This window comes from Pygocentrus nattereri, chromosome 10 (assembly GCF_015220715.1).
Source record: "Pygocentrus nattereri isolate fPygNat1 chromosome 10, fPygNat1.pri, whole genome shotgun sequence".
Taxonomy (NCBI): domain Eukaryota; kingdom Metazoa; phylum Chordata; class Actinopteri; order Characiformes; family Serrasalmidae; genus Pygocentrus; species Pygocentrus nattereri.
This window is the reverse complement of record NC_051220.1, coordinates 9,691,824-9,710,539: the sequence shown is the minus strand read 5'-3', so window position 1 is coordinate 9,710,539 and position 18,716 is coordinate 9,691,824. Positions and strand designations below refer to the sequence as shown.

The 18,716-nt window shown below is 39.4% G+C and overlaps 1 protein-coding gene across 1 annotated transcript in view; it reads left to right on the top strand.

Moving 5' to 3' along the window:
* The window catches only part of vax1 (ventral anterior homeobox 1), a 38,099-nt gene extending 23,764 nt beyond the window's left edge, over nucleotides 1-14,335 (top strand). The window contains exons 3-5 of the mRNA XM_017704994.2: nucleotides 4,335-4,606; nucleotides 7,054-7,241; nucleotides 12,462-14,335. Coding sequence (XP_017560483.1) covers nucleotides 4,387-4,606; nucleotides 7,054-7,241; nucleotides 12,462-13,013 — 960 coding nt within the window. The 5' untranslated portion in view covers nucleotides 4,335-4,386 and the 3' untranslated portion in view covers nucleotides 13,014-14,335. The remainder of the gene's footprint in view (nucleotides 1-4,334; nucleotides 4,607-7,053; nucleotides 7,242-12,461) is intronic.
* Nucleotides 14,336-18,716: the final 4,381 nt, after the last annotated feature.

Genomic DNA, 18,716 nt, shown 5'->3' with positions numbered 1-18,716 from the left:
GTTTTACGTTACACTTACGTCACGTCTTCTTCCGTGAGTTTATTGGCTGGTTATAAATCAGAAATCTGATTACTCCCTGATTCATATAGACCTGGAGTTTTCCATTATCTGATTGCCCAAGTGCATGTAAACGTGTTGATCAGATTACTGACAAAATCTGATTTTCTACAGTTATCAGATTATCATGTTCATGTAAACACACTCAGTGCATTGTTCTCTAGACTTAGCAAGCATCAGCTTGAGTAGTTAGCCTCATTAGCAATCTTGGCCTCCTTAGTTACATCCTTAACACTGTGCTGACATAAAAGAGCTTGCAGTTTAGAGCTTGGCATTACACTACATGGTGAACATTGCTGTGAAGATTTGATTGAGCATTATTGAGGTCAGGTACTGATGTTGGTGGATCACTCCAGCTCATCCCAAAGGTATTGGATGGAGCTCCATCACTCCAGAGAGCATAGTTCCACTGCTCCACAGCCCAAGGCTGGGGGCTTTATTCCCCTCTAGCCCAAGCTTGCCATTGGCATAGTGACCATAGGCTCATATGGCTGCTTCAGAGTGTCCCATTCAATTGGTTAGTGCTTTTCAATGAAGATTTTACAACCTACATCAACAATGAGTGAGAAATGTAGCTAAATTCACTCATTAGATGGGCTGTCTGGATACTTTTGGACGGATAGTGTAATATACATTCATGCTTAAACCAAACATATTTTGGCTGATCAGCTGTATTTCACATGCTATGTAAATTAGACTTTTCGCTGAACAACTCCTTCAAAGCCTGTAGTGCCAGGCCCTGGGTACTGATTAGCATGATCTGATCTTCATTGTCAGTAACAGTTCATTTACACTTGTCTTTTTTTTTTAAATACACCCTGTATTTTGAATTTACAGATTGCACAGACTGTCCAAGCCATCATACATAGTTGCAGAGAGAGAAAAGATGGTGATTTGTGTATGTTTGCTCAGAAGAATATGGGTTGGAGATGGCAGGCAGGTGTGTGGGAGAACTGTGTTCTGTCCTTCACAGGCAACGAATGGCTTTTCAACTTTAGCCTTTGTAAAGCCTACGTTTGAATACACACTCATATGCCTAAAAATAACTTGCTTAACAAGAGTGATGGGAACGGTGCTGAAACTTGTGGGTGCCGCTGACATGACATTAAACTGTGAAGGTAGACGAGCAGGCTGTCTTGCATATAGGTAACAAACAAATCCTGCACTGCATATAGCTCACCCACAGACCTGATCACAATAGGAATAAAGATTATCTGACTGGGTTATGTTTATATTAGCAGTGTGCATTGAAATGCATTGTGTTTAGATTAGACAGAAATCTGATCACAGTGTGAATGGAAATATGCTGGTTTTGTTGTGTTTAGATGAACAGATCTGATAACAACGTGAATGGAAATATGCTGGTTGTGTTGCATTTAGATTAACAGGTCCAATCACAATGTGAATTGATATGTTGGTTGCGTTGTGTTTAGATGAACAGATCTGATAACAATGCGAATGTAAATACAGAGAGTTTACCTCAAGATGCAAACCACTGGTAACACTCAAGAACAGAAAGGTCAGATTAGACTTTGCTAGAAAACATCTTAAAAGCCTGCCCAGTTCTGGAACAAGATTCCTCTGACAGATGAAACCAAGATTAACTAACCAGAATGACAGAAAGAGAAGAATGGGGAGAAGGAAAGGAAGAGCTCATGATCTGAAGCACACCACATCATCTGTGAAACATGGTGGAGGTAGTATTAAGGCATAGGCATGTATGGCTGCCAGTGGAACTGGGTGACTGGTGTTTATAGATGACTTAGCTGCTGATAGAAGAAGCACGCTGAATTCTGGATTGTACAGAGCTACACTTTCTGCTCAGATTCAATCAAATCCTGCAAAATTGATCGGAATGGTGCTTAACAGTACAGAGAGATAATTAGCCAAAACATACTGTGGAAGCAAATCAAGAGCTTCTTAAGGCAAAGAAAAGGAATGATCTCAAATGGCTGAGTCAATCACCTGACATCAACTCAGTTGAGCAGGTTTTCACTCACTGAAGACAAAATTGAAGGCGAAAAGACCCTCGAACATGCAGTTACTGAAGGTGTTATACAGTAAAGTCCTGTCAGGGGAGGAAACTCAGCATTTGGTTCAGGACTTCAGGCAGTAATTGACTGAAAATGATTTGCATCCAAGTATTGAAAATAATCCTTGTGTTTATAATTGTTTTTTCAATTACTTTTAAGCCTGTGAAAAGGTAAAAAAAAATGGCTGTAATTCCTAAACGGTTAATAAAAGTATGTAAGAATGTATTCAGTGAAAAGATTGACTACAAGTCTAGTTGCTGCTGGAAGAAAACCCCTGCAGTGATGAGTTTATAGAAGACTTTTAACTTTTAATGTAACTAAATGAGATTAAACAACAAGAATGTAATTGGGGCATTTTTGTTGGTCTGTTTATCATTAAATGTTCTTAAAGCGTAAAGGAACTGATGGCATTTTCAAATGGTGTAAAAAAAAGGTTTTAATGCAACAATCATTGATGGATTCAAATAGAATGAAAAATGCCTGTTTTAGATGCTTTCACTTGTTATTTTCTTCGTCCTGGGACGCCTAGCTTTTGTCGTCCTAGCTGCAGAGTTGAGGCCTTACAGCTGGTCACTGTCAAACCAAACCCTCCTTTTTTCCCAAGCCTCAACTCCAGCAGCTTTTCGGGCCCCCCTCTCCGAGCCCTCTTCTTACCTTTTCTTCAAACAATCCCTCCCCTCCTCCACTTAGCTCTTCTTCTTTAAACAATCTCTCCCTCCCTCACTCTCTCTCTCTCGCTCTTCAACAGGCCGCTTCTACACACTCTCTGAATGAAGTTAGTGCAGCGGAGAACACCTCCCCCCCCCACCCCAGCTCCCGCCCGGTCTTCCCACTACTCCCTACCAGACACACTCGCTGAATTGTTTGTTAATAGTCCAATTAGATAATTGCCATCTTTCTCCCCTTGTGCTCTCCCTTTCCCATAAAGCAGTGAAAGGCTTTACAAAGGGGTGGGGTGGAGGGGGGGGTCAGAGGGAAGAGGGAAAAGCCCCTCTGGCCCAACAAGGTGACAAGAAGGGCCCGGGCGCACGGCTATTGGCTTGAATTGAATCATTGTAGCCTAATCAATGGTCTTATTGGATTACCCACCACCGCTATTCTCCCAGATATTGTCGCTGCGACAATGAAAATAGCTCAAAGTGGGGTGGGCGGGCGTGTAGCAGGCTGGAAGGAGGGTGTGTGTGGGCGGTGGTGGGCTGCTTCTCGAGCGTGTGCTCTCGGGCTGCTGGCAGGTTTTTATTTGACAGGGTTTTTTTGCTCGAGACTTTGCTGCGGTGGGTGTGCATTTGACGCCGTTTTAAAGGCCTGTTTTAAGATGTCCAAATTTCTGTCGTTTTCTTTTATGGTCGGTTTTAAGGGAACTTGAGGAGACCTACAAATTTTTAATTCCGTGTTTTATTCCATTCATATTTTTCCTTTTTCGTATCCCTGCTTCTCTTGCTCAATCAACTCTCCGTCTCTACCCCTGCCGTACTCACTTCGTCCATTTGTATATTAACATCTATCGTAACGATCCAGACTTTGCCGGCTGGTCACTAAATGTGATCAAAGACTGAAAAATCATCCATCCCATCTGAGCCGTGGGACACCCGGGGCTGGACTGGAACTTTTTTTTTCCTCTCGAGGGCTCCGTTGGGTGCGCGCGAATGTGTGCGCGAGTGCTTGAGAGTCTGCGTGCGCTCTCTTTCGTGATCCAAGACCAATCATTTGACTGGGATCCTTAGCGTGAGCGTGTATGTGTGTGCGTGCGAGGACGGGCTGGAAGAAGAGGGGTCGTAGGCAGCGCACCCCTCCATTAGCGGCGCAATATATTTCCCCCCAAACAATTTAGTGCGTTCAGGGAGGTTACGCAAATCCCGAAAAGCGCGGAGCAAAATTACCGTAATCAATTCGGAACGAGCGAACGATGCGTCCGTCCCAAGCTCTGATTGTTCGGAGATCGTCCCTATCAGGCTAACGAGGAGTGGGGGGACGCCAAATTGCGATTATTATTTTTTTGGGGGGGGCAAGAAAAAAAACTCTGCGATCACTGGGTGAAGAAGCTAGCATTGGACACTGATAATAGAGCGCTGGAAAAGATGAGGCATTAGCTCCCTGGCTCAAGCGTCCCAATAGCTGCTGTTGTTTCGCACGCGGCGAGACAAAAAAAACCGGCATTATCGGGAACGCTGGACTAACAGGATACTCTCCTGTTATCGCATTTTCTTTTTTTCTACCCCTGTTTTGTTCTTTGGCCTAACAAAGAAGAAGGAGGAGAAGGAGAAGAGTTGTTTCTCCGATTGGGACGAGGCTAGCGATGGATGTCCGGTACAGCCAGGAGCCGGAGCCGGGGATGGTTCTGAAGAACGGGCTGAAGGAGGGAGGGAAGGAGGGGAAGGAGCCCCAGGGGAACCTTTCTAAAACGCTGCTGAAGGAGCCGCAGGAGTCCTTTGGCCCGTCCGGAGCTGTGGACAACCATGAGAAAAGCAGGACGAGCTCGGGGGATCCGGACTACTGCCGGAGGATACTGGTTAGAGGTAAGTTTCCAGAAACTCTTCTGGAAGGGAACCCCTACTGTAAAAGACAGGTGTATTTTACAAATCTTTACATTTTTATCTGAATCAACTTCATTTTTCATTAAAAGCTGGCAAATCTAGACAGAATACCGTTGTCCAGTCCGTAAATTTTAAAATTCTTATTGAAGAGTCTGTTTCCATAATAGCAGGCATATTGCCAGGCAGTTCTTAAATATAAATTGTAATTTAATTATGGAGTAATTTTCCATGAAAGCAGGTATATCTTCCATGCAGTCTGTTGCAGTCCAGGTTGATAAATTCTTGTATATTGTAATTTTTCAATGGAATCTGTGTAGCAGCAAGCAAATCTTCTGCTGGTCCAGCTCATAAACTCTTTGGTTCTTATCAGAATTAATGTTTGGAATCAGTTTCTCTAATAAACTAGGAAGGTGGTCTCTTTGGATTTCTAAGTTCTTCATTGCTTAGTGGAATTAATGGAAACACTCAAACGAGGGCCGCTTTTATGTGAAAGCAGGCACATCTTTTGGGCAGTATGTGTTGGTTTGGATTATATTTTCGAATCTTACTGGAAATTTTACTGAAATTCCTTCTAATATTGTTAAAAAGGTTCTTATTCTGCTTGGGGGTATGAATTTAAGGTCTCTGCTCATGCTTGGTTACCTCTCACAAGACGGTGGCCACTCTCTCCAGTTCTGGCGTTTAGGCTGTAGAAGTGTGGCAGTGAATTTCTGAATTTTAATTTTAAATTCAATAAAAATAAATTAATTAATTAATAAAAAAAAAAAACACTTTTTGTTGCTTCTTTCAAATAAAATTGAGCATATGTAAAAAAAAGATCTATCTAATAAACAGTGAAACGTGTTGCGCTAAAGGCAATCATATCAATTTTTAAATGGTCATTTGTTGCATATAAATCAACTGATAAAGTCATTATGCACAGGTAATTTTGTTTATACATTATAATATATAAGTAATGTTGCTTTCAGTTAGAATTTGTATTTTTCTTACTTTTGCAAAAAAGTTGGAAACTCCCTGTTTACTCATATATTTATTACTGTTGTCTCCAGTCAGTGTGACTGACTATGATGCTTAAAGGCGAATTGTTAAGTTTTGAAGGAAAATCTAAATTTTAAATGTATTTTTTGCTTGTTTTTTTTTTTCTTTCCTGAACACTAGCAACCAGCGCTGTAGAGATCAGACCTGAGGTCCAGTAACAGATTTCAGAATCAGATTAAAACTCCCATTATATCACTCCCATAATCCACAACCAGAGCAGCGTCTGAATTTACATTTCTATTAAATAAAGTGTGGAGCGCTGAAGTTCACGCTGAGCAGTTTCCGAAATCCGCAGGGCTGTGAGCTCCGTTTCTGATTTACTCTCCCAAACTCGGATCATGATCACACAGAGACCCGATCAAACGCCAATGAAATTAAGCTGATGAAATGATTGTCTTATTTCCTCCAGCCGTGGCTGAGCAGGCCCTATTCCTGTTTAACTGTGAAGGAGCCATTTAGAGCTAAAGACGTTAAAACTTGTGTGCTCAGAAAGGAATGACATTTTTCCCAAATTTCAACAAAATTCCCCATTTTTTTTATTGATGTTGCTTTTGTACATATTATTAAAATGACTGTATTTCTTTATATTACAAATAGGCAGCAGGTGTTTGTTTTTCATGCAATATGATTAACAGTTTACTATATTAGAATTTTCTTGAAAATATTATTTATAATTTATAACTGTTTAAAAATAAGTATTCTTTAATCGTTTGAGTGCCGTAATTTCAGGTCTGTCTGAACAACAGTAATAACGCTGAAGGTTTACCTCAGACTGTGTAGGAATATTAAAAAAATAAGCAATTGAAAATGTATAAAATTCATATTTGTCTATATTTTTTATTTTACGTTTATATATTCTCTTTTGATCCTGCCAAATTGGCTGTGTCACTGTAAGTGGATGTTTAAACTGGAGCTCAGTTCTCTGGGGGAAAACGAACTGGAAGCGTTCCAATACCAGATTGAGAACAGAAAAATCACTGGAGTAAATATACAACACGCTTTACATAAGCCAGGAAACACGATCTAATACAGCAGCGTTCTGAATTTATACAGATCATTTTAAGTAGATTTGTGACAATATATAATATTGTATAAATCTTTTTCCCCCCTTTTTACATTTTTTTTATTTGTATTATTTATTTAAATCTTGTTCATATATTTTGTTTGCTCTCCCTATTTTTTTTAACAGCAGTTTACTTATTCTTATTTATAATTTATTTCTTTTTTCAGCATATTAAATTGTGTAAAACAATTGTATGATATTGTTCCACAGAAAAATGTTTATTTTGTTTGTTTTCTGTAAGTACAGAGCATGTGTACATATCTGTTGTTTTCTCATTATAACGCATGAATTTCGATTTCGGCTCACAAAAGATTGTTTATCTTTTCAGACGCTAAAGGCTCGATCCGCGAGATCATCTTGCCGAAGGGTCTGGATCTGGACCGGCCCAAGCGGACTCGGACGTCCTTCACGGCGGAGCAGCTCTACAGGCTGGAGATGGAGTTCCAGCGCTGTCAGTATGTTGTGGGCCGGGAGAGGACAGAGCTCGCACGCCAGCTCAACCTGTCCGAAACGCAGGTACTCGCATACAGACCCATATGTTCGTCTGCACAAATTGTAGTCATAGAAATACACCAAAGCATTAACTGGGCAGTAAACATTTATTTCTACAAGAAAAAAACACTAACGTTAGAAAAAAGCGAAATATACAGTCCATTGTGGTTGTTTGTGGGTCGAGTCTTTGCAGATGCCGTCCGGTTTATCTTGTCAATCCTTCATTAAATTAAATGCTGCAGCTGATGGAGTTGAACAAACCCCTGTAATGGCTGGAGCGCAGCGAAACCTGCGTCCTTCTAACTGAACCTACATATTCATGACTTCACTGAAAACAACATGTTCAACAGCATTTATGTGCTATATAGCATTTTAACTGGTAAAACACACTTACTGCAAAGAGAGCTTTCAAGACTTTTTCACACTGTGTTTATATACACACATGCAGACATACTATATGTATGAATGCATGCAAACAAATTAAAAATCTATAAAGCATTTCCCACAGGTCTGAAGTAAAGCTGAGAGGGTATGAATATATTATTTATTATATTCTCATGTCATTTTGTGATGAAGGTGTGAAGCACTGAATCAAAGAAATGTTGGAACGCAAACGCAAATGCAAAAAATATTTTGTTTGTTGTTATGCAGAGTGTATCCTTGTGTATACATAACAATAAAAAAAAATTGGAACAAGATGGCAATTATAAATTGTTCAAATGGGACAATTTATATATCACTGTAAAACATTCAAAGGTGCACAGTGCTTTTGTGCATATACACAGACATATATATATATATATATATATATATATATATATATATATATATCTCACTGCTGTCGGAACAAAACCTCCATCTCCATCTCCATCCATTTTTTGCCGTTTTTCAGTTTTTGACATCATTTTAAAATGTCTAAAAGTTCCTGATGAATGGACCAAAAGAAACGACCCAAAATGATGTGAAAAAATGTCTGGTTCCATTGACTTGCATTAAAAGTAAAGAGTATTTTTTCTTTCTCCTGTGAAGTTACTATTTTGGAGATACGAGGTTTTGTTCCATGAGCAGGTATATATGTATATAAGATAGAAAATGGACAAAAATTAAAGAGCACAGTGTTTTCCAAACTCAGTATTCCTAAATGTGGAAGCTGTTCCTGTCCCAGAAAGCAGAGGCTGATTATGTGTGTGTGTGTTTTCAGTGTGTGTCAGTGTTCATGAGGCCTTCAGTCCATCTGAATCAGGCTGTGTTGTATTAGTTTACAGTTCAGCCGTGTTTATTGGGTGGTATTTTGCTGCTGGCTGTTTTATTACGACTCCTAATGTCTCTAGTATGATGACATGAATCAGCATCATAACTGCTGTGTGTGATCGTTTATTACAGACTGCTCTCCTCCTCCGTCTGCTGAGTGTGTGAAGCCGTTGTGTGAGCGAGGCCTTATTTTCAGAGGGACTGTGTGTGTGTGTGTGTGTGTGTGTGTGTGTGTGTGTGTGTGTGTGTGTGTGTGTGTGTGTGTGTGTGTGTGTGTGTGAAGCCAGCTTAAAAAAAAGAGTATGATGCATTTCCACCTCGTGCTCCGGTCTGGGGTCAACCAGAGGTCAGCGGGTTGAGCTCACGAAGCTGAACCACTGAACTGTGCATGCACTCCTTTCTCTCTCTCTCTCTCTCTCTCCCTCTCTCTCTCTCTCTCTCTCTCTCATTTCATTTTTTGTCTTTATTGCTGTCTCTTTTTTATTTCTCTCTCTTCTTACTCTCTTTTTCTTTTCTTTTTTACTTTTTCTTGCTTTCTTTTTTATCTTATTTATATTACTTTTCCCTCTATTTCTATCTCGTTTTTTCTTTTTCCTTTTCTCTCTTATCTCTCTTTAGTCCTCTCTCCATGCTTGCTGTTATCTCTCTTTATCTGTCCTTTTTCTCTTTATTTCTCTCTGCCTATCTCCTCATTCTTTGCCCCCTCGTTCTCTTTTCTTTTTGTCTCCATCATCTCTCTATTCTATTCACACGTCTCTTCTCTTTCCTTCCGTCTCATATTTGCTTTCATTTCAACGTGTCGATTACACTGGTAGACTCTTTATTGACCCACTCGTACGGTACTGGCTCAAACCCTCTTTATAATATCAGTGTGAGTGGGTGGGGCTAAAAATAGGCAAATAAGATTAAATAAGATACAGATTAGCTGGTTTTAGTGACATCACAAAAACATAATAAAGTTAAAAAAAAAATTTTTTCAGCTTAGTTTCCATATATGGTCTGTGGACTGAGGAGTGGACGGTATTGATGAATTTTAACCATGTTTACATAAAACATCAAACTTATATTTAAATTCAGTTTTCTATTATCATCGATGATGATGATGATGATGATGATAGTGTTTAAAGTGTTATAATGTGCTGCTTATTTTTTTAGTTTCTATAAGTATTCTGCTGTCCACAGTTTACATTGCTGACCGTTTCACTGAATCACTAGTAAGTAAATGAGAAGAAACGTGCTGAGAGCTGAGAGAAGAAACAGACTCAAGAGAGTGTGTGTGTGTGTGTGTGTGTGTGTGTGTGTGTGACCCACTAACCCAGCTCCCCCAGAGTAACACAAGCCATATGTTTAGAAATATCAGCACCTCCACACACACACACACACACACACACACACACACACTCACTCACTCACTCACTCACTCACTCACACACACACACACACACACACACACACGCACTAGTATACACACTGACACACGTCTATTTTTTATTAGTTGAGTATTTTTTCTTTTGTGCTGAAGTGTTCATTGAATGTTCTTTATTTCTTTGTTTTTATTTTTTATATTTATTTATCACTCAAGAGAACTGAAAAATTGTGTAACCTTTTTTAAATGTGAATATAACATAAATATAAAGTTATAAAGATTCACTGACTGATTGACTTACTAATTGATTGATTGATTCATTCACTGGCTCACTCATTGATTGAGTCACTTATTTATTGACTGAATATTTTGTTCAGTGACTGATTCGCTGACTGATTGAGTAACAGGCATATTAATTTATTTACTGACTGATTGATTCACCGACCGTTTAAATGATTGATTTGCTGATTGTTTGAAGGACTGATTCACTGACTGAACAATTGATTCTCTGTCCGTTTGAAGAACTGATTCACTGACTGAATGACTGATTCTCTGTCCGCTTGAAGAACTGATTCACTGAGTGAATGACTGATTCTCTGTCCGCTTGAAGAACTGATTCACTGAGTGAATGACTGATTCTCTGTCCGTTTGAAGAACTGAATCACTGACTGAATGATTGATTCTCTGTCCGTTTGAAGAACTGATTCACTGACTGAAAGATTGATTCTCTGTCTGTTTGAAGAACTGAATCACTGACTGAATGACTGATTCTCTGTCCGCTTGAAGAACTGATTCACTGAGTGAATGACTGATTCTCTGTCCGTTTGAAGAACTGAATCACTGACTGAATGATTGATTCTCTGTCCGTTTGAAGAACTGAATCACTGACTGAATGACTGATTCTCTGTCTGTTTGTAGAAGTGATTCACTGACTGAATGACTGATTCTCTTTCTGTTTGAAAGACTGATATGCTGACTGAGTGAATGATTGTTTGGCTAACTAATCTACTGATTGAAAGACTGACTGATTCATTGTTTAATTGATTCATTGCTTGACCGATGGATCGATATTGAATAAACGGTCAGATGGTCAGTTATTTCACTGGTTTTATACGTATGCAGTCCAGTGTGACGCACTTGCGCCTCACATACTCACAGGAGGTCAGTCCTTTTCTTTTGAAGCTGTTGCGCATCATGTTTGCTGCAGTCAATAGAAAACAGGTCTGTGTTGCGCCACAGAAAAAAGCCCACAATTATCTTTCATTGTGTCAGACCCCGCCCTCGCGAAAGTCATTGCAGAGCCACAAATGACTCCGCCATTTCTGTCAGAAAGACACCCTGGACTGCTCTCTGAGTACAAAGAGCTGTGTGACATTGGTTATGTTATGCTGCTTGTTAGGTTATGCTGTTTTGAACTGGATTTATTTATGTATTCCAAAATTATTCAGTTGCTTATAATTCTCTATTAACCCCTTCCACCCCAAACCCAATCACATAGATTCAAAAGCTTAGACTTGACTGATGGGCGCGATTAGTGCTTGTATTACAATTTATTTCCAAAAAATTTTAAAAGTGTTGACCTCCACATTGCTTTATGACTTCTTCAGTCAGAAAGCTTCTTATGAGAATGCTGAGAGTTGGTAAAAATATATCAGGTCAAAGAGGGGCTACTGTGAACAGTCCATAATAGAAGATAGTTCAGTATATAATTAAACTTGTGTGATTTCATAGTTTTGGTATCTGCACTGTTATTCTGAAATGTGGAAAATGAATTCACAGTCATCTTTGAAAACGTCTGTATAATTCAGTGTGTGTGATGTAAACAGAGAGATGGGTGGGAAATGGTTCAGATTTCAGAATGGTGGTGATAGGAACCAGGGGTCGCTATGACTACAATATAGACGGGACAGTCATGGGCTGGAGGTTAGGGAACCAGCCTTGTGACCAGAAGGTTGCCGGTTCGATCCCCAGGGCTGACAGCACATGACTGAGGTGTCCTTGAGCAAGACACCTAACCCCCAACTGCTCCCTGGGCACTGCAGATTGGGCTGCCCACCACTCCAGGCAAGTGTGCTCACTGCCCCCTAGTGTGTGTGCCTCACTAGAGTGTATGTGGTGTTTCACTTCACGGATGGGTTAAACGCAGAGGTGAAATTTCCCCGTTGTGGAACTAATAAGGGTCACTTAATCTTAGATATTTTATTTACTATTCAAAACCACCAGTGAACCTACACATGTCTTTTGAGCTTTTATATGGAAAGCTGATGATGGTAAAATAGTTGAAAACCTAAAAAAGTAGATTTTCTTTGGGGACAAATTTGCCTCACAACACCCTGCACTATTAGAGGATTAAAAATATGTTGTAACCCAAAAGCTTATGTCAACTCTCAGACATCAGGCAGTGTATTCATAACCATTTCATTTACTAACTTTCAATGAGGGAGCTTTTAGAGGTGGGCGTCTGGTTCCTGTCACCACCACTGTGAAGTTCTGACTCATTTCTCTAGGACAGCATTCCACTCTGATTAAAAATTTTGAAAGTTTAGTGGAATTCCCCTTAGATAGATAGCTTCCCAACTGTCCTGTTTTAAGTTATTTGTCTCCTCTCTGTACCATTTTTCTCCCAGGTCAAGGTGTGGTTCCAGAACCGTCGCACAAAACAGAAGAAGGATCAGGGGAAGGACTCCGAGCTTCGCTCCGTGGTGTCCGAGACTGCGGCCACCTGCAGCGTGCTGCGGCTGCTGGAGCAGGGCCGTCTCCTGACCCCTCCTGGGCTACCAGGCCTGCTGCCACATTGCGGCTCCGCCCTACGTGCGCCCACCCTCGGCATCACTGCCAATGGGGCGTCCTCCGGCGGAAGTGGCGGCGGAACGGGAAGTGCGTCCGGATCGGGTTCAGCGGCTGGGAGCCCCCCGTTGCCAGCGGCAACCAGCTCGGCGACGGCGGTAACTGGGCTACAGGGGTCGCCCCCTGCCCCCCACGGCCTGTTCAGCTTCCCCGTGCCGTCGCTGCTCGGTTCTGTGGCCTCCAGAATCTCCTCATCTGGGCCGCTTGCCATGGCTGGCTCGCTGGCCGGAAATCTGCAGGAACTGTCTGCGCGGTACCTCAGCTCGTCCGCATTCGAGCCCTACTCGCGGACCAATGGCAAAGACACGCTGGACAAGAAAGTTCTGGAATGATCTCTGTTTACTTTTTTGCTATTTTTTTTTTCCAATTTCTCAATTTTCTCGTTTTAAAATGTTACCACTTCTTTTGCTCTTGAACTTTACTGTTGTTAAATTTTTTTTTTTTTAATTTAAAAAAGATCTCTGTCTCCTTCTTGTCGTCCGTGCCGTGGTTGTCGGTCAGTCTCGCGCATTTCATTTTTTTTTGTTTGCTTGTTTTTCTTTGAAATTTCTCAGAATGCACACGCGAAACATGTCTCAGTACTGCCGCAGCAGAAATGCGAACTCCTAAGGCTTCTTGCACTAATTCCAAAATTTACCACCCGAGTCGGGAAGGAAGAATATCAAGCAAGGGGAAAAGATGGGGACCACTTTGTTTTTCTCCCCTCCATAGGATTTGTTCTGGACATTTTTAGCCAACTCCCCCCAAAAAGGTCAAAGGAAAAGATCCTGTGTGCTAGAATGCCAAACATGATCCCACTGATCTGCTGGGTGGCGATGAAAACTTTCAGCGTGTCTCGTAGGAACATTCTGGTTGGCTTGAATCACCCAATCTGTTCGAAGCTGCTACCACAGATATATGAATGTTTCAGTTATAGCTACATCACTGAAGAAGGCCTGTAGGCCTCCATTCTGCGGGCATTTATTCTGCACTGCTCCAACTTCTTTAACCCCTTAAACTCAGCATCTGGGCAGTCGTCTGCAAAAGTTTTGCCACCTCCGGTCAAACTGCATGCTTTTGTTGATTTAAGTGTCATATCCTCTGCAGAGAACACACCTTTTAATGCGCAGTTACTGTTTATTTGTTGAATTTAACATATTAGGGGAAAAATATAAAGCATAAAATATGGTGCCAAATGTATGCCACCTTTTATATTGTATGTTTTATATTTTTTACAGTGTCTACAAACAAATAGTGCCCTGAAAAAAACGTATTTTCACTTTAAAAATTAACCACGCGTAATTTGACCAGGGGTGTTTTTCATGGAGGTCCAAACTTAAATTTCTCACTCTCACAACTGCAGAATGTACACATTAGTTTCACAGTCGATAGTGACTAAATTGTAGCCGACACTAACCACTGTTTAAAAGTTCTGTCCTTTTTTTTTATTAACATAAAACTCATTCATTGAAAATTACACTCTACAACTTCATACTGTTCAGGTATTTAGCACTGAAATGTGTCAGAAATAGAAGTTAGTCTTTTTGATTTTCTAGTTGTAAATAAGTGAACACCTTTCGCTTCTATAGAGAGCACGCCCCTGCAAACTTTGATGCACAATTTCTGTTTATTTGCTGAATTTTACAAATAAAGGGGGGAAAATCTGTAACATGAACCAAGCAGGTGCTATGTTTTTGTTCATTTGTGAAGTAAAAAGAAATTATTAAATTCTCTAGAGAGAGTACACTTCCGCACACTGTAATGCACAATTACTCTTTATTTACTGAATTTAACATTTTAAATAACATAAATTTTAAGTAAAATTTGGCCTGTGCAAAAGTTATGGCACATTTTTTACTTTTTTTTTTTGCCAAAATCAGCAGTAAAGTAGCAATTTTCTTCATTTTTGTTCATTGTAGAGGACATTTTATTTATACTTCGAAAATCAATAAAAATGTCATTTTTAATCTAAGTGAGGAGGAGGTGGGCTTCAAACCTTTGACTATAACTTATCAATTAATGACTATATAGATTTAATGCATTATTTATCCTTGAATAACCTCTTGACGTACCCCAACACCAACTTAAAGTACTTTAATCTATGTTCTCTAAGGTTGTATTGAATAAAATAACAGCAGTTATTGCTGTTATTCCAAGTAATTTCTAGTAGTGACTAAATAATCTGTCTTAAGATAAATGGTTAAACAATAGGCCTGAAGTTTAAGGGGTTAAAAAGAGGGAAACAGCCAAACCCAGAAAATATTGTGGCCTTCGTATGTTTTCACATTTTATGAAAAGCACAAGATGCACAGCAAGGCCGAACTGATGGTAACTTTATGTATGTAGACTGTTTATGTCAAAATATGAAGCTCCACCTTTGTGTTTTTCTTTTCTTCTTCTTTCTTTTTGGCGTATAGCGAGAAACCCAGTCCGAAACGCTCCGGTTGTCCCGTGTTCGCTGTCGTTCCTAAATGGTTTGGTGAGGGTTTTTTCTGTTTGTTTGTTTCTCTCCTGTATGATTTCTCGGAGGCTGTCTCGATCTGTGTGTTAATGTCTTTGAATATGCAGTCTTTGCTCTCTTTCTGCGTGTTTTCTCGATGGTACTGGAGATGTAGTCCTGAGTTTCCATGTTTCGTTCAGTGCGTGTGTTTTCTGTTTTGTTTTTGTTTTGCTTTTATTTCAGAGACGAGTGTAAACCCCCCCCTCTTTGCGGCGCTTCAAGGGAAAGCAGAGAGACGGGGGGGGGGGGGGGGGGGGGGGGCTTCTGTTGCATTCTGGAGATACAGTAACAATAACATTGGCCTGGATTTTCTGGACTCAAACCACAAACAAACAATTGATACTAACATTGAACAATTTTCCTCAAATTTTTTCCCCCTGAAAATTCCACAAAAGGGATTTCGCGCCCATCACGAAGACCAAACGTCCGAACAGAGCAGGCCATGGTGCCGGGGGGGGGGGGTAAAATTATTGTAGTATAAAAGAAAAAAATGAGAATTGTAACAAAAAAGGTTATTTTATTGTAAATTATTTCGCGTCTGTAATAAATAGATCATTAGTCTATTTGCGAATAATGCAAAGGGTGAATGTAGGGGAGGAAACTTCCCGCTACTGTTGTTCTTGAACCATGTTGACCTTTGTGACCTGTGGTACGAGTGTGGATATATATTATATATGACTGCAAAAAAAAAAAAGACGTCCAGCGCATCTTTTCTTTTATTTCCATTTCACTTTTACCTTCATGTTCTGTTGAAAATGTGACATTTTAACACTTTAAACTGTTTTATCAGCTTGATACTTAATAACTTGTCCTAAATTTACAAGAACTGCTTACAAAATTACACACTGGAGGTTGTGTGCTACTGAAAAGGTTTGCTTTCATAACATTTTTAATATTACAAACTATTTGCCAATTTGTTTTTTAATTTAATATGTCAGGAATTGTGTGAAGATGATAAAAATGATGCTGTAATTATCGATTTACATGCATTTTTTTCAAAACTTCTGCTTTGACATTTGATCTTTGCTTAGGTTATGAAAAATCCTGGATATTAATTTTATTACAACTTAACTATTTGCATCCTGCAGTTATTCCAGAATCCTCTGCAGTTCTGTTTATCATCCTGGAAACATTTAAAAAATTTTATTTGCATCCTTCCAGTGTCTTAATTTTTTGAAACATGTAGATTTGCACGTGACAAGCATATTAGAAGAATTTTTAACATTTATAATCAAACAAATTGTTTTTATATTATTGAAAACATACAGCAGTGGACGTGGACATGGATGTAGCCTGTAAACGTCAAAAAAGGGACACAAAATTTGAAAAAGTGAAATGTTACATTATTTGATGTAGCAGTATTGTTTTACGGGTTCACTTTCAGAAATGTGCGCATTCACTTTATGGCAAAAGGGACTTTTAATATAAAGTTTTAGCATTTCCAGAAGGTTTAATAGGTCGAAAGTGAGAAAAGGAAAAGTTTTGAAAATATAACCAATAGTAATCATTGTCTTTATTTGTGCACAGGCTCTGAATGAATAGGTTAAGTGCTTTGATTTGGTAAATCATAAAGGCCACATTTCTGGGTGACTTTGATTCCGAGAGCAAACAGTTTCAATTGTGGAAAATCTCCAATTTTCCCATGCTAGATTCAACTGCTGCGTGTGTGATAATAGAAATGAAGACCGTTTTGTCTGGTGGGCCAGTGTGAGGTGAAAGTTGCTTCGTCCTCATTTATGTGGCTGTTTTAATATGCGGTAATTACAGACAAGTCACACAAAAGGAAGGTGATTTTCGAAGCGAGCCGCTTTCAGACAGGTTTAAATAAGTGTGACGTGCTGCAGCTTGTTAGTTGGCATTAAGCTCATGAGCCTTTCTGCTGTGTAGAGTTTGTTTTGGTTTTTTTTGTGACATTGTTTTTAATGAAGCGGGTTAGCGGGTTATTTGAGAACGTCTGAATGCCTTTCTTGGTACAATTCAGTTTTATCCTGTGTGGGTTTACATGTGCAAGGCCACGACTCCATCTGCGCGCCCTTCTCTCTACTGGCATTGTGCTGCGCTCACAAGGCTGTGGAAGAGCCTCCGGGCCTGCGTGCTAGCTATCTCTGCTCACAGCCAGTCAGAAGTATGGGTTCTCCTTTTGTTTTTTAGAACAGTTTCCCCACCTTTTTACAATGGTAGTGAAGACAACAAAGCTCAAAGAACTTTTTAGACCTGATTTGTTTATTTTTCATTTGTTATTATGTAGAAGAAGTTCGTCATACGCAAGTGTCAGTGTCACTATCTGCATCTGTCTTTAAGCATTTCAGCTCAGTGAGGAGACTGGTTGCTGGTCATATTGCGATCTTGTTATTGGGTTCTGATGTTTTGACAGGTGAACAGCAGGTCGGCTGATGTTGCGCTGATATGGACTTTGTTAGGACGATTAGATCAGGAGCAGGAGTGAGAATTTGGCCGGGTTCATGTCATTCTGGCCAGTGTCCACTGGGTTCTAGCAGGTTTTGACCAAATTCGCCCCACATGAGTGGCAGCACACAACCGTGAATTATTCACTTGTCTATTTATTTCAATAATTTGGAGTTGCAACACTATTGGACACTGTTTATCGGATTTTCTATGCTAAGGCTTCTGACTAATGACTGTGATATAAAAGAAAAGGCGAGCATTTTTCAGGGCCTCATTTGGCATTTTCGCTAGATGAGTCCTGGGTTTCTTCATATTTGTCGGGGCTGGGGTGGAATTTCTTCTCAACATTACTGTTGGTCATATTTTTATTATTGTAAGTAGTAGTAGTGTTATTATAATACGAATAATTAGTAGTACTATTTGCATTCTTATTTTAAAGTAGTAGTAGAAGTAATAGTGCATTTATTATTTATTAGTCCCACAACAGAGAAATCCACAGTGCTACAGCAGCAAAGGGAGAGCAAGGCCCTCAAGAGAAGTAGTAACAAGAAGAGAATTAAGTAATTAACCTTGTTAGTTACTTAACACAGTTACGGTTTATTACTTGTTACTAAATAGATGATATATATCATACTAAAGGTTAAAAATATAAGATACAAAATATAAACACTATCCTTCACATAACCTCTATTCACAAAAGTGAACAATATTAATAAAGTACAAAATATTTACACTGTAAGAATATTTTCAATATTTTATTCAAATTGCACATGAAGTGTTGATCATATTACAGTAGTGGTAGTACCAATAGATTTAATACTGTAGTATCAATAGCAGTAGTTGCATTAGTGGTCGTACCAGTAGATTTAATGATGTAGTTTAGTTATTATTAGTATCAATAGCAGTAGTTGCATTAGTGGTAGTACCAATATTATTAGTAGTATTAATAGCATTAGTTGCAGTAGTGGTAGTACCAATAGATTTAATACTGTAGTATTATTAGTCATTTTAATAGCAGTAGTAGCAGTAGTGGTAGTACCAGTAGGTTTATTATTATAGTATTATTAGTAGTTTTAATAGCAGTAGTAGTGCCAGTAGATTCATTTTTATTAGTAATATTATTAGTATCAATAGCAGTAGTTGCATTAGT